This window comes from Motacilla alba, chromosome 2 (genome assembly GCF_015832195.1).
Source record: "Motacilla alba alba isolate MOTALB_02 chromosome 2, Motacilla_alba_V1.0_pri, whole genome shotgun sequence".
Lineage (NCBI taxonomy): Eukaryota > Metazoa > Chordata > Aves > Passeriformes > Motacillidae > Motacilla > Motacilla alba.
Window position 1 is genome coordinate 120,121,505 of NC_052017.1, and position 25,280 is coordinate 120,146,784.

The following is a 25,280-nucleotide window of genomic DNA, read 5'->3' on the forward strand; positions in this document are numbered from 1 at the left end:
CACGGGACGCTGCTTTTCCTTATATGAGACATATATTGACTTCTTACTTAGCAGCTCCCTCCTCCAGCCTCTGCTGAGCTTTGTGCTTGGTATAAACATGTCTCTCTCGCCCGTGTGAGCCAGCAGGGAAAGAATGGGGACTGCAACACAGGAGCGAGGAAGCTTTTAATCCTTTGTTATTGCTGCAGATAAGCACGGCAAACACCAAACCATCACTCGCTGTTCTGTCAGATAATTATGAAGTGCTGTGGTGGTGAGGTACCCTTTGTGAATCCCTGTGCAATAATGCACTTGGTACTCAGACAGAAAAAGGCATCGCTGACATAAAATATCTTATGCTGACTAGAATTGTAGGGAAATGCTTCATAATAACTAAACAAACAAACAAAAAAAAGTTTAAAATAAAAACCCAGGAAGCTACTTTTAAGTAGCTATTTTTAAGGTAACTAACTTTCAATCATTACTTTTTACAGTGATTTTTGTAATTAAATTAATTTTCCTAAGTTTAGAAATCCTTATTTCCTTTATAGGACACATACATTCAAGCAACTACAGAAGTAAATCAAGTCCTTGGAGTCCCAGATCTCGGAATCCTGAACAAATGCAAGTATTCACAGAAAATTTTAGATTACATACAGTTTTTACCCTATAAAAAGTGTTTATATCTATGCTTACCCCTATGCTCTTTGAGTCACATTAGTATTAAGCAAAACAAGGAGATTTAAAGATACTTGGGTTGGCTTTTCTACCAAAAAAGCAATAAACCAGTAAATATTCTACAACTCATCTTGAGCTTGCACAGATCATATAATTTCTAATGTATCACCAAAATACTCTGGGCTTCCTAACCCTACCTTTGTTTTCCAATTTTACCTATTATATGTCTACAAAATGCTGATGAGCTAAAGCAATTTTCTGTATTTCTAGGCCAATCTCTTCCTGTATCACTGGAAGAAGTGTGCCTGCAAAATAATGTGGGCTGGTTAGTAGCAGCATGCTTCACTTTTATAGTAACAGCTCCTGTAGAAACTACGGCTTCTACATGACTTGAAAATTAAACATAAAAGAAGATTTACAAAAAAATATATCAGGTTTATGTAATGTTTTGAGATCATGAGCTCCCTTGTATCAGACTTTATTAAAATGTTCCATAAGGAAGGTAAACTCTCCGACTGTAAGACTGTATACAACCTAATAATTTTGAAATATCTTTGAAATGCACGTCAAATGAAGTTAGACAGTAAAACTTGTGTAGTTTGATCATTCCAGCCATATGTCAAAATTCTTCCACATTGCTGGATAACATGAAAGTGCAGCACCAGCTTCTGTCACCCTCAATTTAAAAACTTTTGATATACTACATCTGAGCATGGAGTTGTTTAAATACTATCTCTAACATCAGTAAACTGCATGTACCACCTGCACCATGACTTGAATTACTGAAACACAACACTACACAATTAAAGAGATCTTCTCAGATTTCAGCAGAAAAAACATCGTACTGGAGAAATTTATAGCAAAGGAAAATACTTAAAATGTATTTCAAACGTGAAATATAATTTGATTCTGCATCTGATGTGTACTTCATACTGGAAACACCAAAGTGACAAGGTATTTTAAGTATGTTGATAGAAACTCATAGTCTGGGCCAGGTCTTGAAAATGCTATGTAAGTGAGTGATTTTACATATAAGTTACTCCTGTGAATTAATTTTAACTACTCACACAAGTGCTTTGTAATGACACAGAAATTTTTGCAATTTCTGCCAGAATGAATATAAAATATATACACTACTTCCTATGTAGACAGACAGCATGTCAGCATGTCAATATATATATATATATTCTTTATTTATTTTTTTTTTTAGCTCTGAGGCAATTTGGAAAAACTCTGTTCCTAATCATAGTCATAATTTTATTATATTCAACACTAAGTATAAGTATTTTGACATAGGATTGGATTAATAAGTTTGTTTCAACATCACTGCTCAGATGGATGCTGCTTCCTGCACATTTGTAGGAAAATTTGCATTTTTTAAGATGTCTTTTCTCTGTATTTTTTGACACTACATAAGGATATTATGCAAAGAGTAAGCCAGATGATTATTTAGAGAACACAAATACATTCTCTGTAAATGCAACTTTTAACAACATTTACTTAGAAAGCTTACTGGGCATTGATTGATTGATTCTGAATGGGAGCCCAGCCTCATACAAACCACATTCATCAACAGCATCCTAATCATATCACCATGTTAACATTTTGAACTTTACTTTCAGTACTTAAGGAATGGAATTCATGAAATAATCAAATTTAGGGGAAATTGACTCTTATTTTTCATTTATAAAGACCTACTTTCAACACAGATAAGGCATTCTTTCTGTATTCTCTGCTTTCTCCCAAGGAAAGAGTAAGAATTGATAAAAAGGGAGTAAACCCCTAACATTGGCATGTAAGCATTGTAAAATGGAACTTTCAATGGGTAATCCACAATGATGCATCTCATCCAGAGGCAGATCATTTATTCCAGAAAAAGACAACATTAAAAAATTGGTAACAAAAGTAAGGCAAAGGCTGCAGCAGCAAATGCTTAGGCACATGGTCAGAATGGTATCAAGAAACAGGAAAGTGTTATTACCAGTAGAGATAACATTGATATACTAGAACTTGATCATATTTAGCTCTAAGCTCTAAAGTTTAAAAGGTATACTGAAAGATCAGATATTTTCTGAAAAAAAAAAAAGGCAAGGATGTAAAATCTTCCCTGTATTTCAAGACTAAAGAAGTTTAAGTTATTCTGCTTATGAGAGAAGGTGGGGGTAACCTGACAGTGGACCTGCAATACCTACAAGAGAGATTTGCTGGGAGATGTCTTAAGAGTATCAAAGACAAAATCAAGGTCTTGTAAAAGGCAGAGGAAGATGAGATTAAAAAAAGGTGCACAACTTCTCCTCAAAGTAGAGAGGAGGAAGAGTGATACTGAGATTTATCTTTCTTCTGCCCGACAAGGAGTGAAACAGAAACTTCAGATGCACACTCTGAAACACTGTCTTTAGCAAGAGTCCAGAGCCACTACACCAGTTACTCACACTGTCCAATTCACAACCTAAAAGACATTCTTAATTTAACAGAAACCAAAGCATGGCACCTGGTTATATCACTTTTAGACAGTAATGTGGCTTGTTTACCTCCTAATTTCTACTTGAAATGGAGAACATGACTGCAAATGCAGAAGTTCATAACATACAACCTAGAATCTTCTTCTGTCTTATGAAGACCATCCCCCTAAGAATTGCACTTATGGTCAAACCATCAGTCAAACACCAGTCTTTGATACTCTGGGCTGCTGCTCTCTCAATTGTGAATGATTTGTGATCTGGAGCAAGGTTTTAGGAGGGAGGTCTAGGAGGGAAGTTAGAGGCATTACTCAAAACAAGACACTGCTCTTCAAGAGAGCAGCCACATATCTCTTCTCAGGACAAAGGGCATGAATTCCTGTGATTTCAACAATGAGCCTTTACTTTTCTGTGCTTCTCATCACTTCTTTTTCTACAACTGTGAACAAAATTTTCCACTTCAGTCACTTTTGTCCAGCTGGAGGCAATGGGCATGCAAGTGCCAGCTACAATGTTTTGTAAAAAAAAAAATAGAAAGACCAAAAGGAAGATCAAAATACAAATTACTCATTTACTATAAAAATCATGAGACAGCTGGAAACTGCAGCTTTCACGCACTCTGGGCTTAAAAAAAAAATAAAATATAGGAACATCAGTTCTTAACATGACTGTGTTCAGGGATGTGGTGGTTTAGTCTCGAGCACTTAGAAAACAGCTCAGCCAAAACAAAGATGGGATCCTAACCCCAGACGACGTAGCTGCATTTAGTATTTCACCTCAGATCAACCTCCACTCACACCAGTTGAACTTGTATTTTTTTCTCTGTACCTTGCACAGACCAATCATGTGGCAACCTAATGGAATACCTCATATGTAGACCTACATGAGTACAGAAATGTTTACAGGATCAGGACATTTAGCCAGAATTTCTTAAAGAACTAGTGTTTTAAAACTGTGTGTGCTCTTTTTTATAAATGCTGTAGCATAAAGCATCATGAAGCAGAAGTCCAGAAGTAGAGGGCATATCTGAAACATAGACTTTAATTTTTCTCACAAGGCCTTGATTTGTACTTTAGACTTTGTTTCACAGTCTGTATTATTTTTAAAGCCTCACGATTAACCTCTAACTTTATTAAAACTGTTCAGACGAGTGCTACTACCTTGTTACACACAGCACTGTCCTTAGGCAGCTGAGGGAACACATCTTGCCTAAATAACTAAGCAAGTGATGATAATTGAAACAATTTCTGGCAGGCTGTTATATCAGACTGTTTCATACCTTCTCATGCTCCCTTTCATTAAAAAAACCCCAAACTTTGAGGCAAATAATATATTCTCTTTTTTACAATTTTACACATCACTTTAAAAAGCTACTTTTTAATTTAATCAAAAGTCTCTGATACCCTAAAATCACTTCGCTTTTTTGTCTAAAGTTGAAAGCTTATTGAAAAATAACAGTTTACTCCTTATCGCTTTTCACACTGTCATGATCAGAAACTAGATGTTCCTTAAGATTTTCCATAATTTTATCAAGTCCTATCCTTCCTGTTTTTTCAACTGGTTTCAGTACAGTTCTCTTCACTGCACTGCTTATTTTGTCACATTTCCCAAGTTTTACTATAACCCAGTGCTTGTTATATTGCTGTATGTTCTGGAGGCTATTGAGATATGAAGCACTCTTGGCATGTTATTCTAAAAGGCATATCTTGTACACAGAAAATAATCTGATTCTGAAGTTAACACTTACCTTGCTACTTTTCCTTCCAGATGCTATAAAGTATAACTGTGACATTTTATTTGGTCATTCGCTTAATGCAAGTTATTTGGGGCTTTGACAGGTAAATAAAATCCTGCTGTTTACTCATGACTTGCCAACACTGTTAGGATAGGAAGATGTATGTCTAAACATATTAAAACACAGATTCATAAGGCAGATGCAGTATGACCAGTATGACTTAAAAAGTCAAAGTGTATATATATAAGTGTATATATATCTTAGAGCAGTCATTTCTCTAGATGAAGAACTAAGACATATTGCACTGGAAAGGATTGTGCTGGGGGGTAAGTGTGGACATCCACTACCATGCTGCTCTGCTGACTCTCTGAGAAGCTGCTTTGCTTCTAACACTTCGGTCATTAACTCCCTCAAAAGTGAAAGTTGCTTTCACCAAGCAGCTCCAGACACATTAAAGCTACCAGCTTTTGATTTTCTTTTTCATATTTCATTACAACTCTGTTAAAACATGTGTCGTAGAGCAAAACTGAGAGTCCAAACAGCAAAGTTTCTTTAAAATCCCAAATACTGTTCTTCTCTAAATGTTGGTCTTGTATCACTTAACACTCAGAAGCACTTTGACCCAAAGTGTGAACAAAGCCATCAAAAATAGGGAGGATTCAGCCAAGATCTTTACTTTTCAGGACTATATACATACTTCTTTTATTCCAATTAAAAGTTGCAGCAAAACAAATTCTTTGAGAGAAGAGTACAAACTTTGACTCTTTCCATTTACATTTATCTCAGGTGTTACCTTTTCTAAACACAAAATAATTTATTTAGAAGTACAACTTCCCCTTTTATATGAAAAAATAATATATATTGTCCAAAACACAATTTCCTTACACTCTACTAAACACAGACGGGGATGGCTAGAGGCTACAAATCTTTAGGTTCTCCACTGATGCATAAACTAAACAAAAAAGACAACCTTACTTGTTTCAGAAAGCTTTATTAGAATAGGAATCTTTGAAGACAAACACAAAAGATTCTAATATGTTTAGATTTTATAATGTAAACAACTAATTTAATGCATCACTAACAATATACAATACTCGCCATCTTGCAACATGAATGCAAGGAAGAAACTGATGTAATCTGTGAGATATTTCAAAATAATTAATTTGAGAATAAAAAAGAACTTTTATTGTGCAAACTCTCCTTGTTTGCCTTTTTTAGAAGGATCAGAAAACTGCAGCACTTGAACCTTTGTTAAATGAAGGTAACAAGCAATCTTTTGAACTGGCCTCTAAATTAAGAACATGTAATTGCCTGAGAAAGGGTATTTGATCAAAAGGGTTTTAAGTGTTACTTATCAGGAGAGTTCCAAAAAACTCAAGATCCAGTTTATTTAAATAAGGGCCAAGAAACTTTCAAATTATCTTAAAGTAGTTTGACATGTCTAAATTGTGCTTTTGCCAGCATGTCAGAATTCCTTGCTAGTATTTTCATTCTGTAAGGGCAAATGGGATTTTAAGCACTTCTGGATCAAGCCAATGTTTGATGCTCCTTTTAATTTCCTTAACTCCCTCTCAAACTCACATCTTCTTGCTTAATTATTTTGCAGCTTATAAAATTATGGCAAACATTACTTTTCCCTTTTTTTTCCTATTATTTTTCTCACAAGCATGGACAGACATACGATAACAAAAAAAAAAAAAAAAAAAAAAAAAGAGTTCCATATGCTGAGCCTTTACTTTTTATTGAATTTGGAAGAATGATCCTGTTTTGTGGCATTCCAAAATCAAGCCCCAGGTTCTGCAGTATTATCTGCACTGATGAACTGAGGCACCCTGGGAAGCCCCACTCACAGGCACAAAGGTTCATGTATGCCCATCTCCCCACTAAATGACTGATAGTGTATTATTATACCACTTCACATAAATTACAATGGAGTATTGAATCAAACATGACAACACAAAAATCTCCCCAATTCATAATTTCATTCAGCATGCTGTGCTAGAAAAAACTACCCCAATTATTCAAAACAATGTTGAAGCAGGAAATATTTAGGAGGAAGTATGAAATAAGACTGACTTGCTGAACAGCCCAATATTTCGAAGAAATGCCTAAACAGGCATTCTGTGACCTCACAAACCATCTAAAATCTTTCCATTACTGGGATAAGCCTTGTAACCAGTATCAGCAAAAGGTGTTATTTTTATCTAAGTGGCTGAGACATGGTGGGTACAAGGACTGCTCAGAGCTCCACTGCTATCAGCATAAGAGACTTCAGGCTTTGGCACTTGCCTTACTTTATCTACAGCCGATACAAGAGATTCAGCAACAGCAGCTGCCAAAACATCCTTTATGAATCCATGCCATGCAACCAAGTTTTAAATACCCTGAAACAAATGTAAAACCCTTTTACAGACAGCTGAAGAGCTGAATGCTGAGGAAAGATCTTGTTTTGTCTGCGGGTTATGCTTAGAAGAAATACACAAGGGAGGAAGACAAAGACTTTCCAGGTACTGCTGGGGAACACAGTGACTTCATCTGAACACGTCCTACTGCCTTAAATTGCCTTTGTAGCCTCACCTGGCAGTCTCAGCTCCAGGTCCATGTGGCAACTTCCACCCAGAGGAGCTCATGGCTGGAGGTTTGAACAATGCCGCCACCAGCTGGATACCTGCCCGAGGCAGGATGGGGCTGGGGGTGGAGCAGAGCAAGCATTTTCCTCCAGGAAACATCGGATATATGTCAGAAGGAGCAGTTTTGCTTTGGCCAAATCTGCTCCCAGACTCACGATGGATATTCTGCATTTTAAAATGTAAATACCTTCAGAAATTAGAAGTTATCTGCGATACTTTCTTTAGCTTTGCCCACTTGTGGTGAAAACTGAGGGGGAAGAAGTAATGACCATCATCAAGTCCAGTATTGACTTGATGGTCAATATTGGACTGTGAAAAATCATAGCTTAAGTCTCTTTAACTCCCAGGAGGATAACAATTCTTCTTTTAATTATTCAGATCAAAGGGGTTAATATGAAATAAGAATTCCACCAAACTTTTCTGCTCATGCAGCTCTATTGAGCAAACTGTTCATTGAGTCAAAAACAGGACTGCTCTGTGGTTACCACTTTGTGCTCCTGGGGCTGCCCAGCTGTGACTCTCTGTTGCATAAGAAGGGTTCCTAAAGAGAGTTCATGGTCCTGTGGGGACAAGCACAGAACAAAACTTACATCTTCTGCATCTTGCGTGAGAGTGTGAACCCCTGAGCTTATTGGTATAATAGTTCATCATCTTTCCCACCAGTTTTGTAAATCTCAGCCATTTTCTTAGTTTCACTACAAATGCCCAAGTACAAAATTAATTATTTTTTTTGGCTAGAAGCATTTTTTTCTTTATTTTGGACCAGTTTGAACTGGTGGGGTTTTTTTTGAGGGGATAAAGGATGAGAGAGGAGATTTTGGACTGTAAAATCAATTATTTGTACAGCCATAAGGATCTGTGGAAAGCTAGGTCTCACAGTCTCTCTTATGATGGGAAAGAGAAAGAATGAATATGAAGAGATATTGATAAAATTTAAAGTTTAACTTTGGAGTTCACTGCTTTGGTTTTGCTTGATACCTCCATTCTAGTGTTTATTATCTCAAGTCCTGGATCCTTGAGAGAGAGAATTACTTGGAAGCACTCTTGCCTTTAGCATATGTGAAGGATCTTGCTGGAATGAAGCATTAGCATTGGAACAAAGGCAGTCTGTAAGGGCTACTAAATGGAGGGCACAAGTACATACAGAGCTTCTGGGAGTACAGAAACTCCTGTACCAAGTAAGGATATTGAACATTTGATGCTTTGAAGAGAAGGTTGTTTGGTGACTCCTTCCTGTCTCAAACAGTGGGATGTTCTGACTCAATGATCTCAAAAACCCAGTGTGACTACAAAAAACCTGTACAGGTAATGAGTTTGGAAGCAGACAGAGGGACTTGGATTTTATGTTAAATGAGCTATAGGAAGGAGTATAAACACCTTTTTCCCTTAAGATGTCTGACACTTTCCATCAAGGCATCAATGACAAGCACGTAAAAAAGAGTAGTGAGGTCATTTTCTCAGGTAAATGATTAGTCATCAAGCCAGGGTAAGTCTTCAGCTCTTTCATGATAGGGTATTTAAAAAAACCTTCAAGGAAGAAAGCACGTATGTCTAGGAACTGAGTTTAATCATAGTGCTCCTCAACATTGCTCCACAACTTTCTTGTGCTCATACTTACAAAATTACCTGTTACTAATGACTAATTACTTATGAGTCCTGACCTCATTTATTTCCCCTTAAGTCCATTGTTAGAGCATTTATTATGAGATTCTGGCTTCTTGAAATGAATCCTTGAAACGAAGGGATGTAGGATGTCAAATTTAGTTTCTGCTTACACTGTGTAGACCAAGAGGTTGTATGACGATTGTGCAAACGAAATACGATGAAATTTCATTTGTGCTAGATGCATGCATAATGCCAGCTGTGGGGTATTATTTCAAGAGAAGTGGAAAAATTAGGTGGCAAACAGAATTTTGGCAAAAGCACAGTTCTTCAGATGCCACATGTGCAAATCATTATTTTGTCTTGTAGAATAGTTAAGGAAATGTAACTTGAAATGCCAATTATATAATTAGGGTGTTAAGCAACTTCACTGAATGACAAGTGATTAAACACAAATCACCAAACAGACATAGCATTACTTTGAGCAGTGTGTGGAAAATGCCACAGAACAACTCTAGCTATCACTGGGTGGGCAACAAAGTTCAGCATATATATTGCTAATGTCTTTGTCTAAAATGGAGATGCCTACAAAAGCTGGGCTTTGACTGAGTGTTAGTTTTAATTCATAACTTCGAAAGGTTTTATCAGTCCTAGAAATTAAAATGGACATAACTATTAAAATTAAAATGCTGCTTGTCAGGGGTTTAAATGAAAAAACGTAGATCTTAGTCAATCCCAACTGCAAGACAAGCTACTTGGGGGTGGGTCTCCTTTCACTTGATTTTTGCCTCTATCTCTGTTACTATCTTTCGTCCAGTAGGTGTATGCCTATCCATTTTTAGCTGTTGAGTAGGAGAAGAACCTACCTCTGTTGTCTTCCCCATGTTTTTCCTTGACAGGGAAAAATCTGTTAGATTTCTTGATAATACAAGTGGGCTGAATCTCCTGCTGAAGCGTGACAAGGCAGTAAACGGACATTTTTAGCTTTTCCAAACTTCTCCAATACCTTTCCCTTTTAAGCTTCTTCCCTTTCCTAACAGACACAGCAGCAAGAAAATGCAAGATTTTTACATTCCACCATTGTCCAACTGAGCCTAATGTAACAGCAAAACAACCAAACCAGAAACAGATTGCAAACTTATGATAGCCAACAGCTGGCCTGTGCTCCATGGAAGGTTGGCTCATTGTATGTTGTTAATGCCATTCTTGCCACTTCCACATGTTACACTGCACTGAAAGCTTGCGAAGGTATTTTATTGCAAGTAACTACTAAGGGTGCAGTTCCAAAACAGCTAAACTTCTGCAGGCCAGGGCTGCTACAGCCCTGCTCTTCCTCCCTCCACATGCCATTCCTGATCTCCTATTTGAGTCAGACCATGCTACTGCACAGTGAACACCTTTAAGGGCACTAAAGACAAAGATTTCTACAAGGAATTAACTTCTCTGTACAGTTAATTTTTGCCTCATCCCCTTTAATCATTTTACAAGGTGGGTAAGGTGAGCCAACAGCTTGCTGATGTGGAAAGAGATGGCTCCCTCTCCTCTCCTCTCCTCTCCTCTTCAGTGGGCAGTCCTGATGTCTCCCTTGTTTCAGCACTGGCATTCATCTAAGGCCCAGTGGATCAGTTCAACTCAATGAGCTTGTTTACACCTAGGTCAGTAGTTTAGGGAGCAGCCAGGACTGGAGATGAAGTAAACGGGAAAGAACAACCAAGGCAGAGTGTCTCACCTTGAAGATACCCAAAAGCTGCCTCGACATGTCTTGGGCAGCCTGTTATAGGTGGCCTTGCTTGAGCAGGGGCCTTGGACCAGGTGATTTCCAGAGGTCCCTTCCCACCTCAACCATTGTGTGATCCTTTGAACCTCACCACTCTTGTGAAACCTCAACAATAGCAGTGAGGACAATATGTCACCTTTTTTTTTTCCCTCTTTTTCCAACAGATGAAGACAGTCCCAAAAATGTACACGGTCTTTGTTTGTCATTAGTTATGAGTTACATGCCAAGCATGTAAGATAGCAGAGACTGCAACAGAAGCACTTCATACCCTGCTGACATTGCTGTGTAAACAAACATGCATACACAGAGCACTGAAAAATCCTATTATGCATCTTCAGCAAGAAGCAGTCACATTGGGAATCTACTCAGGAAGCCCTGAATGAGAGGACTGAAAGAGTCTGGCAAGGAGATAGGCTTGCCTTGGTTTGCATTTTTTTCCCATTCAGCAGTTAATTGGTAACCCACTTTTTGAAAATTAAAGATTACACTTCCTGAACAAATACAAGCATTTGATCTTGGGCTCATCAAGGAAAACTTTAGCAGCTGCCAGGGAAAAGCAAATGTTCTGTCACGTACATCCAGACTGACATAATGCAAAACAGAAGATGAAGAATACGGAGAGAATGTACCAGTACTTCCACACACAGTCATGGAGAGCACAACAGATGAGGAAAAATATCAAATAGCAGACAACAATCCAGTGAGCCTAACTAAAACCTGATGGGATGACTCCTTACTGCAGCATCAGCCTAACAGAACAGAAGAAAAAAAAACGTGGCGCTATATATCAAAAGTAGTTCAAATTTCTTTCCTACATGAACGGGCTCTTTTGGAGCATTGGGCACTCAGCTCTGGTCATGCTGACACCCTCCCCCCCTGCCCCCCCCACCTTGAAGGGAAGGAGACCTAGTTGTGTGAGATGTTTTCATAAGATCAGGTAGAAGTCCTGATGCTGAAGGGGCTGTAATGGAATTGCCAAACTATGGGAAAACTGCTAGAAAATTTTTACTTATTAAAACTGAAGTTGTATCATTTTATCGAAGAAGCCACCCTGAAGAAATAATAAACGCATTCACAATAAGTAAAGTAGAAATGAGCTGATACATGAAGCATATAACATAACCTAAGGGGAAAAAAAAAAAAGACAAAAAAAGGATACATGCATTTTTTAAAGAAAACCTTAATTTTTTTTTCATTTTTTAACCATGTCCAGGACATAAAAACCCACTGTGAAGTAAATCTCAACATCTAGAAAATACTAAAGTCTTGTTACAAAAAAAGAAAAATTAAATTGGTAATTAATATAGTGTGCAGTAAATCATCTGGTTTTCTGACCTGGACAGGTATTTTAACAATAATCACAACCCCATTTATCTTTTCTGCTTACAGCACTGGACAAATTCTCATCCTCCGCATGCTCAGTGGCTACACCTTTAGTTATTTTGGCTTTTGTAAATTGCCTAGATGCTGCTTCCTGAGCATGCTCTAGAAGCATTCTGGGACCATGACAGAGATGTGGAGCTTCTTTTCAAAACTTAATGCTCCAAGCACCTTCCCTTGAGCCTGTCACCCCTCTCTATTGTTCCTTAAGAACTATTTCTGCCCTTCCTGTCCTGTATTCAAATGCCACCAGCAGCTGCTCACATCTGGGCATCCCCAATTTCTGTTAACCCTGTCCAGAAATGCCTGTTTTCAGGCCAGCAAAGATGGTTTGATACAGAGCACATTTCAGTTTGCTTGCCACTGCTGTCTGTCAGGCTTTCCATTAGTGATTTCTGAAACTGCTGAGTGTGGCATCTTCCTTTCAGTACATCCTCTCCATCTTGGGCTCTCTGGTAAAGTTTATCTTATCAGTAGCTCTTCTACAATTTCTGCCCCTGCTCATTCTCTTTCCAGCTATTTTTATACTTGAAAATAAAAGTGCTATTAGTGGTAGATTAAATATAATAATAAACATTTGGTATTTTCCTGCAAAATAAAAGTATTCTATTCTGTGCATTGCAAAGTGCAGAAGAGTTCTAAAACTACAATCTAATATACAACATAAATATAATGGACAACATTAAGAAAGCAAGGAATAAAAATATAGGCATAAAATGTTCATTGATATAACTTTAACAGTACAATTAGGTGAAGTAAACAGCTGAACTCAGTGACAAATAGCTTGATAGTATTGCCAGCTCCAAAAAACATGCATATGGTCAAAACCTCCAAAATCATCAAAAAGTATTAAAGCAATGAGACTTTAAGACAATGGACTGCTCTTTGATCTGCCTCCTGAAATTCAAATAGAGAACTGGTCACTCTTCAATGAACATTAAGTTACTTGGAGTTTAAAATTTGCTTGTTCAGGCAGAGTACTCCATGGCAAGCATGCTAAATCTCAAAATGGGCCCAAGATGTTCTTTCTCATCACTAGCACTGACTTTTAAACATTCATTTCAAAATGAATGTTCATAGATTTGTCTGCTGTTCAGCAAGCCTTAATAATGCACCCAAGATGTTTATTCTTTCACAGCTATGACAACCACAGGAGTGTGATACCCCAAAGCACTCAGAGCAGTAACATCCAGAAAAAACAATTATTATAAAGCCACTAAAGATGGTAACATTGCAAGTTTCTAAAATATACATGTAAACATGGAAGCTGAGTTTGATATTGGCTTGTTCAAGGCACAGCAGAAGTATGTCACTTCTAAGATTGAGAATATGTCACAGGCTGTCTTGTTTGACATAGGGCATCAAATTTAACCTAGCTACCATTATGGTGAATCCAGTGATATTTGTTAAGGGCATCTATAACAACTTTAAGGTATTGATTAGAGTCCTCTGGGGAAAATCTCCATTTCCTACAATTGCTAGCATCACAACTTCTAACTTACAGTTCTAAGTGTGTCTGCACTCAAGAATTCAAAAAACTCTTCATGTGTCACAGTTCACTAAAACTGGGAGATATCTATTTGTAGCAGTAACAAGAAATTCAGGTTTCAGTACGTTGAGATGTAGCAGTGCAGATGTCTTTTTTGGTTGGGTTTTTGAACATCCCTTCTGCTTAGCTCTAACTTTCTCTCTTTTTCACTCTTCTGTGGCCTTCAGACATTCACTGCCCCATTTCCCTGCACCTTCTTAGTTTTCTGCTTCATTCTAACTATTTTTGCTTATATAGCCTCCTATCTATGAATTTTTTCCCTTTTCTGTCTCCTACTTTTCATATCTTGAATTTTCTCAGCGACACAAATAAAAAACTATCTGGACTTCCTTTCTGTTACTTTGACTTTCAAGTCATTCCCCAGCTCTACAATATATGCCTGAAGTTCATCATAAGCCCTGAGAATAGGTTGTCACCAGTCCCACAGCAATTTAAAAAAATATCAGGCTTTACTACCATTAAGGAGAAGCTCAGCTTTTATTGAGAAAATCAATAGAAAGTGGTGACCATTTTAAGTAATAGCTAGTTGTAACTAAATTTTACTGAAAAAATACCTCCAAAGAATAGTCACTGTTGAGGAAAGAGAATTTTGGAGTTATAGCCAGGTAATGGGAAACAGAAAAAATAGAAAGAAATCATTCTGGAAAAAAAAAAAAGATGAACCCCATTAAATTTTTATAAAAGAGGTTGGCATACCTGAATGCAAAACCTAGCAAAACATGTGGCAGGATAGACTGCAGTGGTGCTTTAGGAATGTTTCCCATTTTTTCTTGTTGTCAAAAGAAAAATGAGACATCAGCAATTGTTTCCACAATACTGCTTCATGACCAAATGAGATATGCCTTGTCAATCAGACATTCGAAATACACGCTAATTAGTGTACCAGTATGATATGTTTATATTAATCTGAAATTGCTCAGATGAAGTATGTGGGGAAAATATTTGAACTCATTAAAATCACCAAGCTAAACCAATCTAAAGAATGAAAACTCCCTACAGAGTACAGGAAAAGAGCAAGAGACTTGAAAAACTGCAGTGTCAAGTCTTGACATATTTGAAACAGCCAGATAATGTACTTATGTAGGACTGCAACCACTTTGGTATCTGCTGGGTAACAAATCTCCCACTGGATATGAGGAGGGAGACACATTACAAAAGACAAATCCAATCTAAAAGGTATTCTATAGTGATGGAGATGCCATTGGCAACATGGTTTTCTTTTTTTCCTTTTTCTTTCTTTTTTTTTAATCGGCTGCCACATATCACAGTACTGTGGTTCTCCTGCCACAATATAGTGACAAATCTGTATATAGCTTTTTTGTTAGATACTCTCACACAAGACTTTTCACCCCCTTTCCCCCAAAATATTCCAGAGTGTCATTCCTAAAGTGTTCCATAAAAAACCTCTAGAAATTATAGAATCAATATTTTAAAATGAATGTGGAAAAAATTATCTTTATAAGCAGAGAAGCCGACAGTTCCTGATGTCCAGCCCTGCCAGGCCTCACGACTGAGGCAGAAGTCACCATCCCTCCACTGAAATCACAAACTTCCAAGTAATCAGCCCATCCTAATAGCCATAAAATACTAGAGACATGATTTAAAAGTAACAGATTACAAAAGTTAAAGAAGAATTTCTAAAATTCGAGGTTTATAGCACACAGTTATCTTGCACTTATTTAATTTGACACTTGAAAATGAAGTTCAGTTTGACAAAGGTGCAGCATTTCTGTCTCCTATTTTTAAAAGAATAATAACCATCAAATCAACCTACTGTCAATAAAAATTGTAAGAAACAAGGAAAAACATACCAAGCACATAGAAACAACAGAGAAAATGGAAATTTTCTTGTAGTTAGTCCATTAGGAGACCTAATTTTGTCATTAATTTATAAATTCCAGTGCCTTGACTTGCTAATGAATAATTTTTCTCTTTTTATTCAGATAATAGAAAATGATATTTTAATCTAGTCCTGCTACCCCCTTATCAAACACATCAACAGCATCTCTCTTCCCCAGAAAATGAAAATCCTTTGACAGTTAGGAAAGGCATGAGCAGAAATTTGTGCATCCTGTTCAGTGAGTGGATTTATTTTGTGAGACACTGGTTGTCATTTGGCTTTCAGATTATTATTTTCTTTTGCTCTTGGCTCAGATGAAATCTTTGCACAAGTGATGTGGGTTCAGTAACACAACAATCACCCCATCACGCAATAACAAAACATTTATCTTTCCATTTTGAGAACCCTGTGGAAAATTATGTAACTAAAACCAATTATGAACAGTTTTTAAACTTCAAATTGAAACAAGATGAGGAAATTCCAGCTACATAATGGCCTAAGTAAATTTAAGTCTGCCTATTTGTGAATGTGCTATGATACAATCTTTATCTATGTGATTTTATGCAATTTTTTTTCTTCTCAGAATATCCCATTTGGAGCATGGAATGGATGGAATGGGTACATTTGGGATGAAACTAATGCTGCACATAATCTGGAATTTCCTAATTTCTGGGTGCTTGACTTTGCAGGCTCAATACAACATTTTCATTTAGAAGTCTTAAATATATAATTATTCAGATGGCTTAAATGTGCTTTTTGCTTACAGAGTCTTTTTTCTGTTTACATATCATACTCTAGCCTAAATAAATGCTAAGACAAAGGCCAAGCTGGCTGGTAGCCCAGAATGCAGTTGTTACCAAATTGACAGGGACCACCTTAAATTCATTGAAATGTCTAAATATCATACTTGTGTTATAACGATATTTTAAAAGCCTATCCTTACTGAAAGAAAAATGGAGCAGCTTTAGAGCAGCATAAACAAGTTGCTGGATGAAATGAGAATTGAATGTCAAAGTATGGTCTGACTTACCACAGCTCTCCATTACTGTGAAACACCAAACACTTAAGGGCAGGAAGTATCCTCATGTTACCATGTAAATAACTAATGGGCTTAGTTTATGTTAACAACTAACTTAGGAACTTTCAATAAAAAACCCACCAAACAAAAACATGGCTAAGGGTGTCCAAAACTTTTCCCCAAAAGTAACAAATTCTACTAATTCTTAAGGCAGCTTTCCTTTTTTATCTTAGAGAATCTTGCATAGAGTCTGATAAAATGTACAGCAAATGTGAATACAGTATCATTTAAAGATAATCTGCAAAGGCAAGTAGACATGGTAATTTTCCTAATCTACTGAAGATAGGAAAGGTGCAAGGTTTGGTTTAATGTTTTCTTCTGCTTGTTTCCTTTTTGCTTTTAATACTTTCAGAGTATCAAAGTCTTGTCTTGCTTTTATACATACGAGTGTTGGAGGACAAGACAAGAAGAATTGAAGTCCCCCTCAGTTCCCATCTGAAGCAAAAGGGTGATAAATGATTAACATTGAGCCTTTTTTTTTTTTCCTTCAGGCTTTTTGCCAGAAGCTTGAATTAAGTGTTTTAGCAACAGCCAAACAAAATGGAAGTTTTACACAGTCTGATTATAATGCCTTTCTCCTCTCGAATGCCAGTTTCTTGTGACAGATGATGGCTAGAGATGACGGCTTCATCTCTCTGCTTTTCCAACTACTCATAATCTTCTAACAAAAGTGGGATAGACAAGACCTGATACACACATAAAAGCAAATAAAACTTTTGCAGAAACCTTACATCTGACTTTAAAACCAAAGCAAGCTCTTCAGGCTTTCCTAATATATCTTAAAAATATGTAAAAGGCAATATAGTTTTGTCTCCTTTTCATTTCACTCTTTAGATCTAATCAGGATTTTAGTAAGGCAAGAGAGGCGAATCCCTGTGACAAGAACATGCCATATGAAAAGCACAAGATGTGTCGAAACTTTAAATTCACTAAAGCTGACAGTCTGACCTTACCAGATATTAATAAAATTACAAGAGTGTGGGGTGAAGGTATTATACCTGGTCATGGCTGGCTTCAATGGAGCTTCCGATACCTTGGAAAGTCATCTGCACAGGAGACAGTGTCAAACAGGTCAAACACTCTTTGCCATTTTGTCTATCACTGTAGTGTACCTATAACAGAATAACATACGTAATCTGCTAAACACCAGGTTTGCACAAGGGAGTCATGCTAAAATACTGTCCCTTTTCAACAAGCTTGTAAGAAGAATTCCAGACATTTACATTGAATTCATCTTTAATATTAAAAAAGGAGTGTGTAAAATAGTCTAGATAGTCACATGTTGAACTGGGGCCCAATTTTCCATGATATGCCTGTTGCATAATTTTTGAAGTGCTGAGTTCTTCAGATTCTGACCTCTTTCAGACTGAATTCAAGATGTTGTATCTATATAAGAATCTAGCTTCGAGTTAAAGTTTCCAACCTACATGTCATCCTTAACAGCATATTGTAGCTTAGTTATAAAACACCCAAGTAAATCATTACAACCTCAAAAAACTTGCCAATAATAGCTTAAATTTTTCTATTTTAATTTCATTTCTTGCAAAATCCACTAACACTTTTGACATTAATATTATGATATATATTTCAATTAAATCAAAATGACAGATAAAATGAAGAAATCACATTCTTCTTGAGGTGTCTAGACTCTCCTTTTCTAAATGTAATTCATTCCCTATGGACATCAAGATGTGCATGTTGAACCTGAACTTGCATGAAATACAGAGAAAGATAGTGCTTCTGCTTGAATTATTCTCTTTGTCTTCAGGTTCACTTCAGATGGTTTTTAAATCCCTTAAAGAAAGGATGAATTTTAACACGGTGAAACAGAATGAAATTAAATGTTGCTAGCGTTTATTAAGAACAGGTTGCCACTCATGCTGAATTGTTGAAATATTACAGTTCTCTGCACAGCTCCTGACTTCTAGACAGGCAGATCAAGCACTTTGTTCTACAGCAGAGGTGGAATTTAGTTTATGGTGGTAATTTACATTGACTATGTGACCCCTGTCAGAATTGGAAAGAGATCAGCTCTGCTGGAGACAGACCTTTTATGTTAGTATCTATTTACAGCTGTATAGCTCTCAGGCAAAAGGTACATGCTAAAGCTTCATCCTGATTTTTAGGCTAAAAAGCTACTTCTGAAGACAACAAGGAACTGCATTAGGTTTATTCCTGTGGAAACAGTTTAATGACAATATGACAATTGTAAACCATGTATTAAATCCATTGTGCCTAACTCTTCTCTGCCACAGGTGCAAATTGGGAATACTTCAACTGAAGTAAAACCAGTGCAAAACTGGTTGAGTAAGAGGAAAACCAAGTTGGTGCTATGTTTCAGAATTACTTTACTGACAACTTACCAAAACAGTTTTGCTGTGGCCAAAAGTAAGATACAGAATGTGTAAATCTTGTACTGTGTAAAGAAATACTGATTTCATTCAGCCCTTCTTAAAGCTTTCTGGATTATTCCTGTCTCTCTTCCTCTCAACCCCCACATTATGTGCCTACTAAATTGCTTGTGGCTCTCTGCCAGAAAAGCCATACTACTTACTTAGAAACCACAAGAGGCCCCTTCACATATACAATGGTTTAACTTTGATTAATTGAAAGAGGTATGAAGGTATGAAATTTGGCTGACAAATATAAACTGAAGTCCTTTAAATGTCAGGGACTACTGTTATGACAAAGGCTTATCAAGCTTCCACAACTAGTCGCAAAGTAGATTTTCTGCTGAGTATGTGTTGTGGGAATGAGATGCGAGAAATGGGGCAGCGAAGATCAAGAGGATGGTTCTGTGCTGCAAATAGGACATTGCAAAAGGGGCAAAATCTGGTGACCAGGAAAAGCACATATGTAGAAATGAGAAAATGGCACTTTCTGAACTGTACAGCATGTTTGTCGGTTAAGTTTTTGCCAGAATAATATGAGCATAAAATTCACTAGTGTCCACTGGAATAAAGAATGACTAACAAGCTGCAAGAACAGGAGATAGCAGAGGAAACAACTCTTAGTATTTCATGAAGCTACTATCTGTAATAGCAGGTTTGATTCACATCCCCTTTAGAATTCCACATTGAAATGGCAATGAATTCAGAATTTTGGTACCTCTATAGGCTTAACTTTCCCAAAGGGATTTCATTATGCACTTTGGCCTCATCTCAACGTATCAAGGCCATTATTTTGTAATTTCTCAGACAACAGTTTTCTAACTATCTCTTGCTCTGTTGAAGCTCTTCAGCTGAACCAAAATAAACACTTTCTGTATTAATGATATGAATAGTGATAAAAACACAAAAGACTGGACTTTAAATAGGAACACATAAGACTTTTTTCCTTTCATCAAATCTCCCTAGTCTACAGATTTGTGCAGTCAGAAGAAATATTTAGACTTCTACATTTGGCATGCGTATGTGCAATTTCCCAGTAATCCTGTTTTGTTATTTATCAGTCCAGTTGCTACATTCTCAAACTACATTATTCCTTTCCCCTTCAAGTTTGATCTACGAGCCAAAATTTGGGGCTTTTTTATTTACCTATTAGAGCAGAATGTCCAAATAAGGCACTTAGAAAGAAATAATAGTAGTCAAATAATTATCAAATAGCTCAAATAGCAGCAGATAATTCTTGGGTTTTGGCCAGCAGCATGTTGCAAATATGTCAGTTTCTATGTCCAAGCCATTATTACTAAGTGTGGGAAGAATCTGAATATCTATAAAACTCTTTCAAGAACATCATATCCTTTAAGGCAGAGCACAGCAAATACCTGAGTCAGTATCTGTGATCAAGGAGTGATGACTGAAAGCTGGCCAAATGCTCTGATGGTGATTATGAAGCTATTATTGAGATTCATGACAACAAAAATAATAAGTTTCTAAGTTCCTCTGTGCCCTAAAGAGTCAGGAGTGCTTAACTACAGCCCATCTCACCATACCTCTGTTTGGCAGGTAAGGACACTTCATGGACAGACTTTAAATGACTCATCCAAGCTGGACTGGACTGACTGGCAGTGCTGGGACTCCAAGCCATCATAAAGGCCTCTGGCCTAACCACAATTGGTCATTTTCTCTTTCCATACATTATGGAGGTAAAAAACAAAAGAGTTATGAAAATAATTACTCTCTGTGTCCAGGACCTAATTTCCCGGCTTCACTTTTCATAATTAAGGGACACTTACAGATTAGCTCAGTGCATTTAAGGATTAAACAGCAATGAAATTTCACTCATTAAAATTCAGAATGTTTTATTTAGATAATATATAAGCAGAGCTCTGATGGAAAAGAATCAGAATCTGGTTAGAAAACAATGGACAGAATATAGATATCTCTAGCAAGAGTTGTGCAAGTTTCTGAGTAAAATGCAAGACTCCAGCCTCAGACTATTATGAGTGATTTACATGTAATTCTCCTCCAAGGTTTGTACACAGCACAAAGCGGTGTCAGCACAACAAGATCCTGGCAATAATTCTAAATGAGACTGCTCATTTATTGGGAAAAGCACACAGCACTGCCAGCTTTTCTCCTGGGCAACTACATACACCTGAGATAAATCATGTATAGCCAGCTCAAGAATCCCAAACACAGCACTCCACGGCAGGGCACAAAACCTCGGTGCATAAAACACAAAGGGCATCCCAGACACCAAAATACAGAAATAAATTCTATAAGTGTATTTTTTCACAATGCAACGGATTTACCTCACACATGTTTGTTTTCTTGTTCCATATTCACATGAAATGCAAATGTATATTCATTTTACAGATTGCTTGAGTCAGGAACAAGCAGCATGGTATGAGTAGGTATGGATGGGCACCATTCACTGGAGTGTGTATATAGAAATTTATGCAAAGGTCTGAAGCCACTTGACAACTTATGCTGAAATTTGGCCCTTGTTTCTAGTATTTTAAATTACCAAAGAGATCCAAATATTCTGATGGGCATTAATAACTACATGTAAAGGAAGATATAAGATGAATGTTTACAATGTTACAAATGAATGGGGAATGACATAGCCAGAATTCTTAATTTTATATGTTATTTTATACAGGAGAAAGTAAACTACACTGCATAAAACTGTATAGGAAATTACATTTTAGGGTACTTCTATTATAATGCTGCTTCACAAGCAGGAAATTTCCCATTTCTCTCATATTTATATAAAGATGTCTCTTCAATCTACCTTTACTATAATGCCCCTCCCTACTTGCAAGTGCTCTGATGGAAACTGCACAAATATTTCAGGATTTATCTTGCAATAAGCTTCTTAAAAAACTGGATCAATATGCAATTTCAGATAATGGCCATAGTTAAACTGCAGAAATGATTCTGCAAATACAATGTTCCTAACTTCAAGAACAGCACAGTCTGCTGGCCTTCAGCATGCATGTCTGAATTTGAACATCTATCCTTTTGCATGGACAAGGGCTGTGGTTTACTGAATCACAGATGAGGAGGGTGAGAGACCTGTTGTACTACTACTTAATCATTAAACTTTACTATACTATCCCAAACTATTCTTAGAAATGAGTTAACTAACGAGAGTCTGAAGGGAGCAAAAATAAAGGCTGCTCTTTTCACACACTGCTGCTTAGATGTTCACAGTTTGAAACACGACTTCTGTCAGGACAAACATTTTCTTTCTTGAACACTTAATACTTAAAAAAAAAAAACAAATTACCAAAAGAAAGAAGTCATCTGTGACACTGGAGTTCAAGTTTCCAAACCGAAAACTACTCTGAGTCAAAGCATCAGCAGGAGCCTTAGAATGCTAGACAGAAATAAACTAGGTAATAAAATGCCATTATGTTCAGCAATGCACAAATCTTCTGGATTGACAAGCCTGGACTATTTTGTTAGAACAAAGGATGGTATTCCTTTAAATCTGCCCCTTAAAGAGAGAGCACCCAATTTAGTCCTGAGTTTACAGAATAGTTTCCAAGATTTTACATAGGCTTGGATTTGCAGCAACAAGAAAACCAGAATAGGTTCAGGAATCAGATGTTAAAATAGTAATTTTGATTTGGACAAGAGTCTCATTAAACAGTTTACTTCCTTTGGCATCCTGGTGAAAAGCTTTCTTTTTCATATGGTCTTTTATCTTCCACTTTATGTTATTCATCTACAGTTAGTCATGTCAACTATCAAAGAAAAAATGAAACAAACCTGTTTGAGCTCCAAGTCTCTTTCATGCTTATTTATTGGTGAAGAAATACTTCGGGCATAGAAATAAATTTAATACCCTTGCTCATTTCAACCATTTTATCAAAGTCAATTTTAGGAGCTTTCACTGTATAGTATTGTAGTACTTGAAAGCATGAATCCTTGTATTAGATATTATCCATAGAGGTTTCCTAACAAATATTAGATCAGTTCCTTCAGACACAGAGCAGTATGAGAGAGATTCCGAATACCACTTTTCATTCTTACTACCTGTTTAACAATTCCTTTTTTCTTTTTCTTTTTTTTTTTTAGTAAAAACAACAACAACAACAAAAAAAGAAAAGGCGGGGGGGAAATCCCATCATCTAAACAAATCTTTTTTAAAAAGTTGAATAATAGACACAAAAACCAAGCCCAAGCTGGAAAAAAATTATCCCAGATGAAATAATAAGACATACACTAAAATTTAAAAAAAAAATCAGAAAAAAAGCATTGAATCAAACTGTTTCCTGCAATGCTGGAGTTCCTTGATGTAGTGCGATTACTAAATATAGTATTTTACTAATCTCAGCGGGGTGCTGGCTAACTGCATGCCCGTCAGATGTTTTTAACGGCCACCCCCTGTGGAACAAATCTAAGGAGAGCATGAAAAACACCCACATTTAAAAAAGCCCCCTTGCTAGATCATTAAGGAAAGATAAAGGCCTGTACATTGGGATGTGATATATAACACAATCACTGTGCCAAGAAAACATATGTTTGATTAGCGCGCCTCAGGTTCATTAATCGCCGTGTCTGCCTCACAGCAGTGGGTACAGTTTCCTCCGTAGCTACTGCACCAAAGGGTAAAGACACTTGGTAGCTTAAAGACTGACAGTTCAGCAGTAAATCTTGAGCTATTCCAACATGCCTCTCTCACACAGTTTGAATAGCAGCTGTATCACAGCCTTAAATCTTCATTAAAATACAGTCCTAGGGTTTAGACGACGAAATAAACCATTACTGCACCATAAATAGGCAACAACAAGCAGACTAAAGGCATTGTCACAGGTTACTGCAGCAGTATTTCACGTTCCTGCCTACAGTAAGGCAGACATTTGACATCTATAAAAACCAGCAGAGTACAAATAAGAGGAGAAAAAAAAAATTATACTGTTTCCAAAGACAATATATAAAATATCTGCTAAATGCAAAGCAATTTTGAGCTGAAGAAGCTTGTACAAGTTTTATTTTTCCCTGCTATTTAGATATCCTCTGAATTCAGAGCTCCTGTTTCAGTGATTCATGAGAACTGGAAGGTTGAGCCATATATTATGCTCAGTCAAGCAAAGAAGACCCAGCTCTGTCCAACCTCTGGATGTGATGTTTGGTCTCACAAAAGAGAAAATCATCTGCCATCATAGCATAGAGGATAATCAGTGCAGAAAGGTGCTTACTGCTCACCTTCCATCTGTTAAATCTTAACCCAGGTTTGTATTTATACAGACAGTGTCCCACTGCACCACATGCAAAGTGAGCAACTATGTTTACAATGGCTGGCACTGAGAGAAGCAAAGAGACCTCTTTGTCTGATAGGAAAGCTGAAATCAGGAGATGGGACTTTCTGTTTAAAAAAAAAAATCAGACTTACATTGAAAACTACCTGGCTATCCTGTTCACTTCCTCTATTCTGTAAATAAGATCCATATTTTTTTGTTGACGTAGGAGACAGCAGCTTAACTACACTGAGTTTAAACACTTAATACAACCCTCCCCCCCAAATAAGCAATAAAAATGTGATAAAAATTAATAAAATAATTCTTTAGAAATTAACACAATGCAGAGCCCTACAAAATAATGTAAACTATAGCTGACATGGTTTTTGCAGAAACAACTTGTCTGCCATACATATAACAAGTATATATACAGGTAAATACTGTGTTTCCAGAGGGAGGAGCTTTAATTAATTTTATAATTCATGTCAAAGGAAACATTAAAAAACTGGCAATCCTGAGATCTCCTGTTTTCATTACATGGCCTAAAAAGTAGGAGGGAGGTGAGAGGGTGTGTTTTGCTAATAACATGCCCTGAGGAAGAGCATGGTATGGAGCATTAGTGGAGGAGCCTGTGTCTTGGGGACAACCTGAACAACTGATGACATGAGAAGGAACTTGGTTACTTGGGAAAGACATGAGTTTGAAATAACTTTCTAGCAACAGCATGAACGGAAATAAGTTCTCAGGAACGCTCTTTTTAAGGACTAAGGTTGTCACTGAAGTGAAGAGTGAAGCAAGCATTAATGATTCTCTGTTTACAAACCACGTGTGAAAGCCCCAAACTCTGCGTTAATGGAGAACAGGATCACTGTGAAACTGTGAATAGAAAATCAGCTGCCTGAATTGGCTAAGAAATCTGATGCTGGTACAGACCCTGATG

The 25,280-nt window shown here is 36.9% G+C and overlaps 1 protein-coding gene across 6 annotated transcripts in view; it reads right to left on the bottom strand.

The window, feature by feature from the left end:
* The window catches only part of STAU2 (staufen double-stranded RNA binding protein 2), a 170,983-nt gene that overhangs the window by 43,798 nt on the left and 101,905 nt on the right, over positions 1-25,280 (bottom strand). For 5 of the 6 annotated variants that reach the window (XM_038126854.1, XM_038126852.1, XM_038126853.1 and 2 more), the window contains one exon: positions 17,706-17,819. The exons of the other annotated variant lie outside the window; for it this stretch is intronic. In XM_038126854.1, the coding sequence (XP_037982782.1) occupies positions 17,706-17,819 (114 nt within the window). The remainder of the gene's footprint in view (positions 1-17,705; positions 17,820-25,280) is intronic. 6 annotated transcript variants of the gene reach the window in all.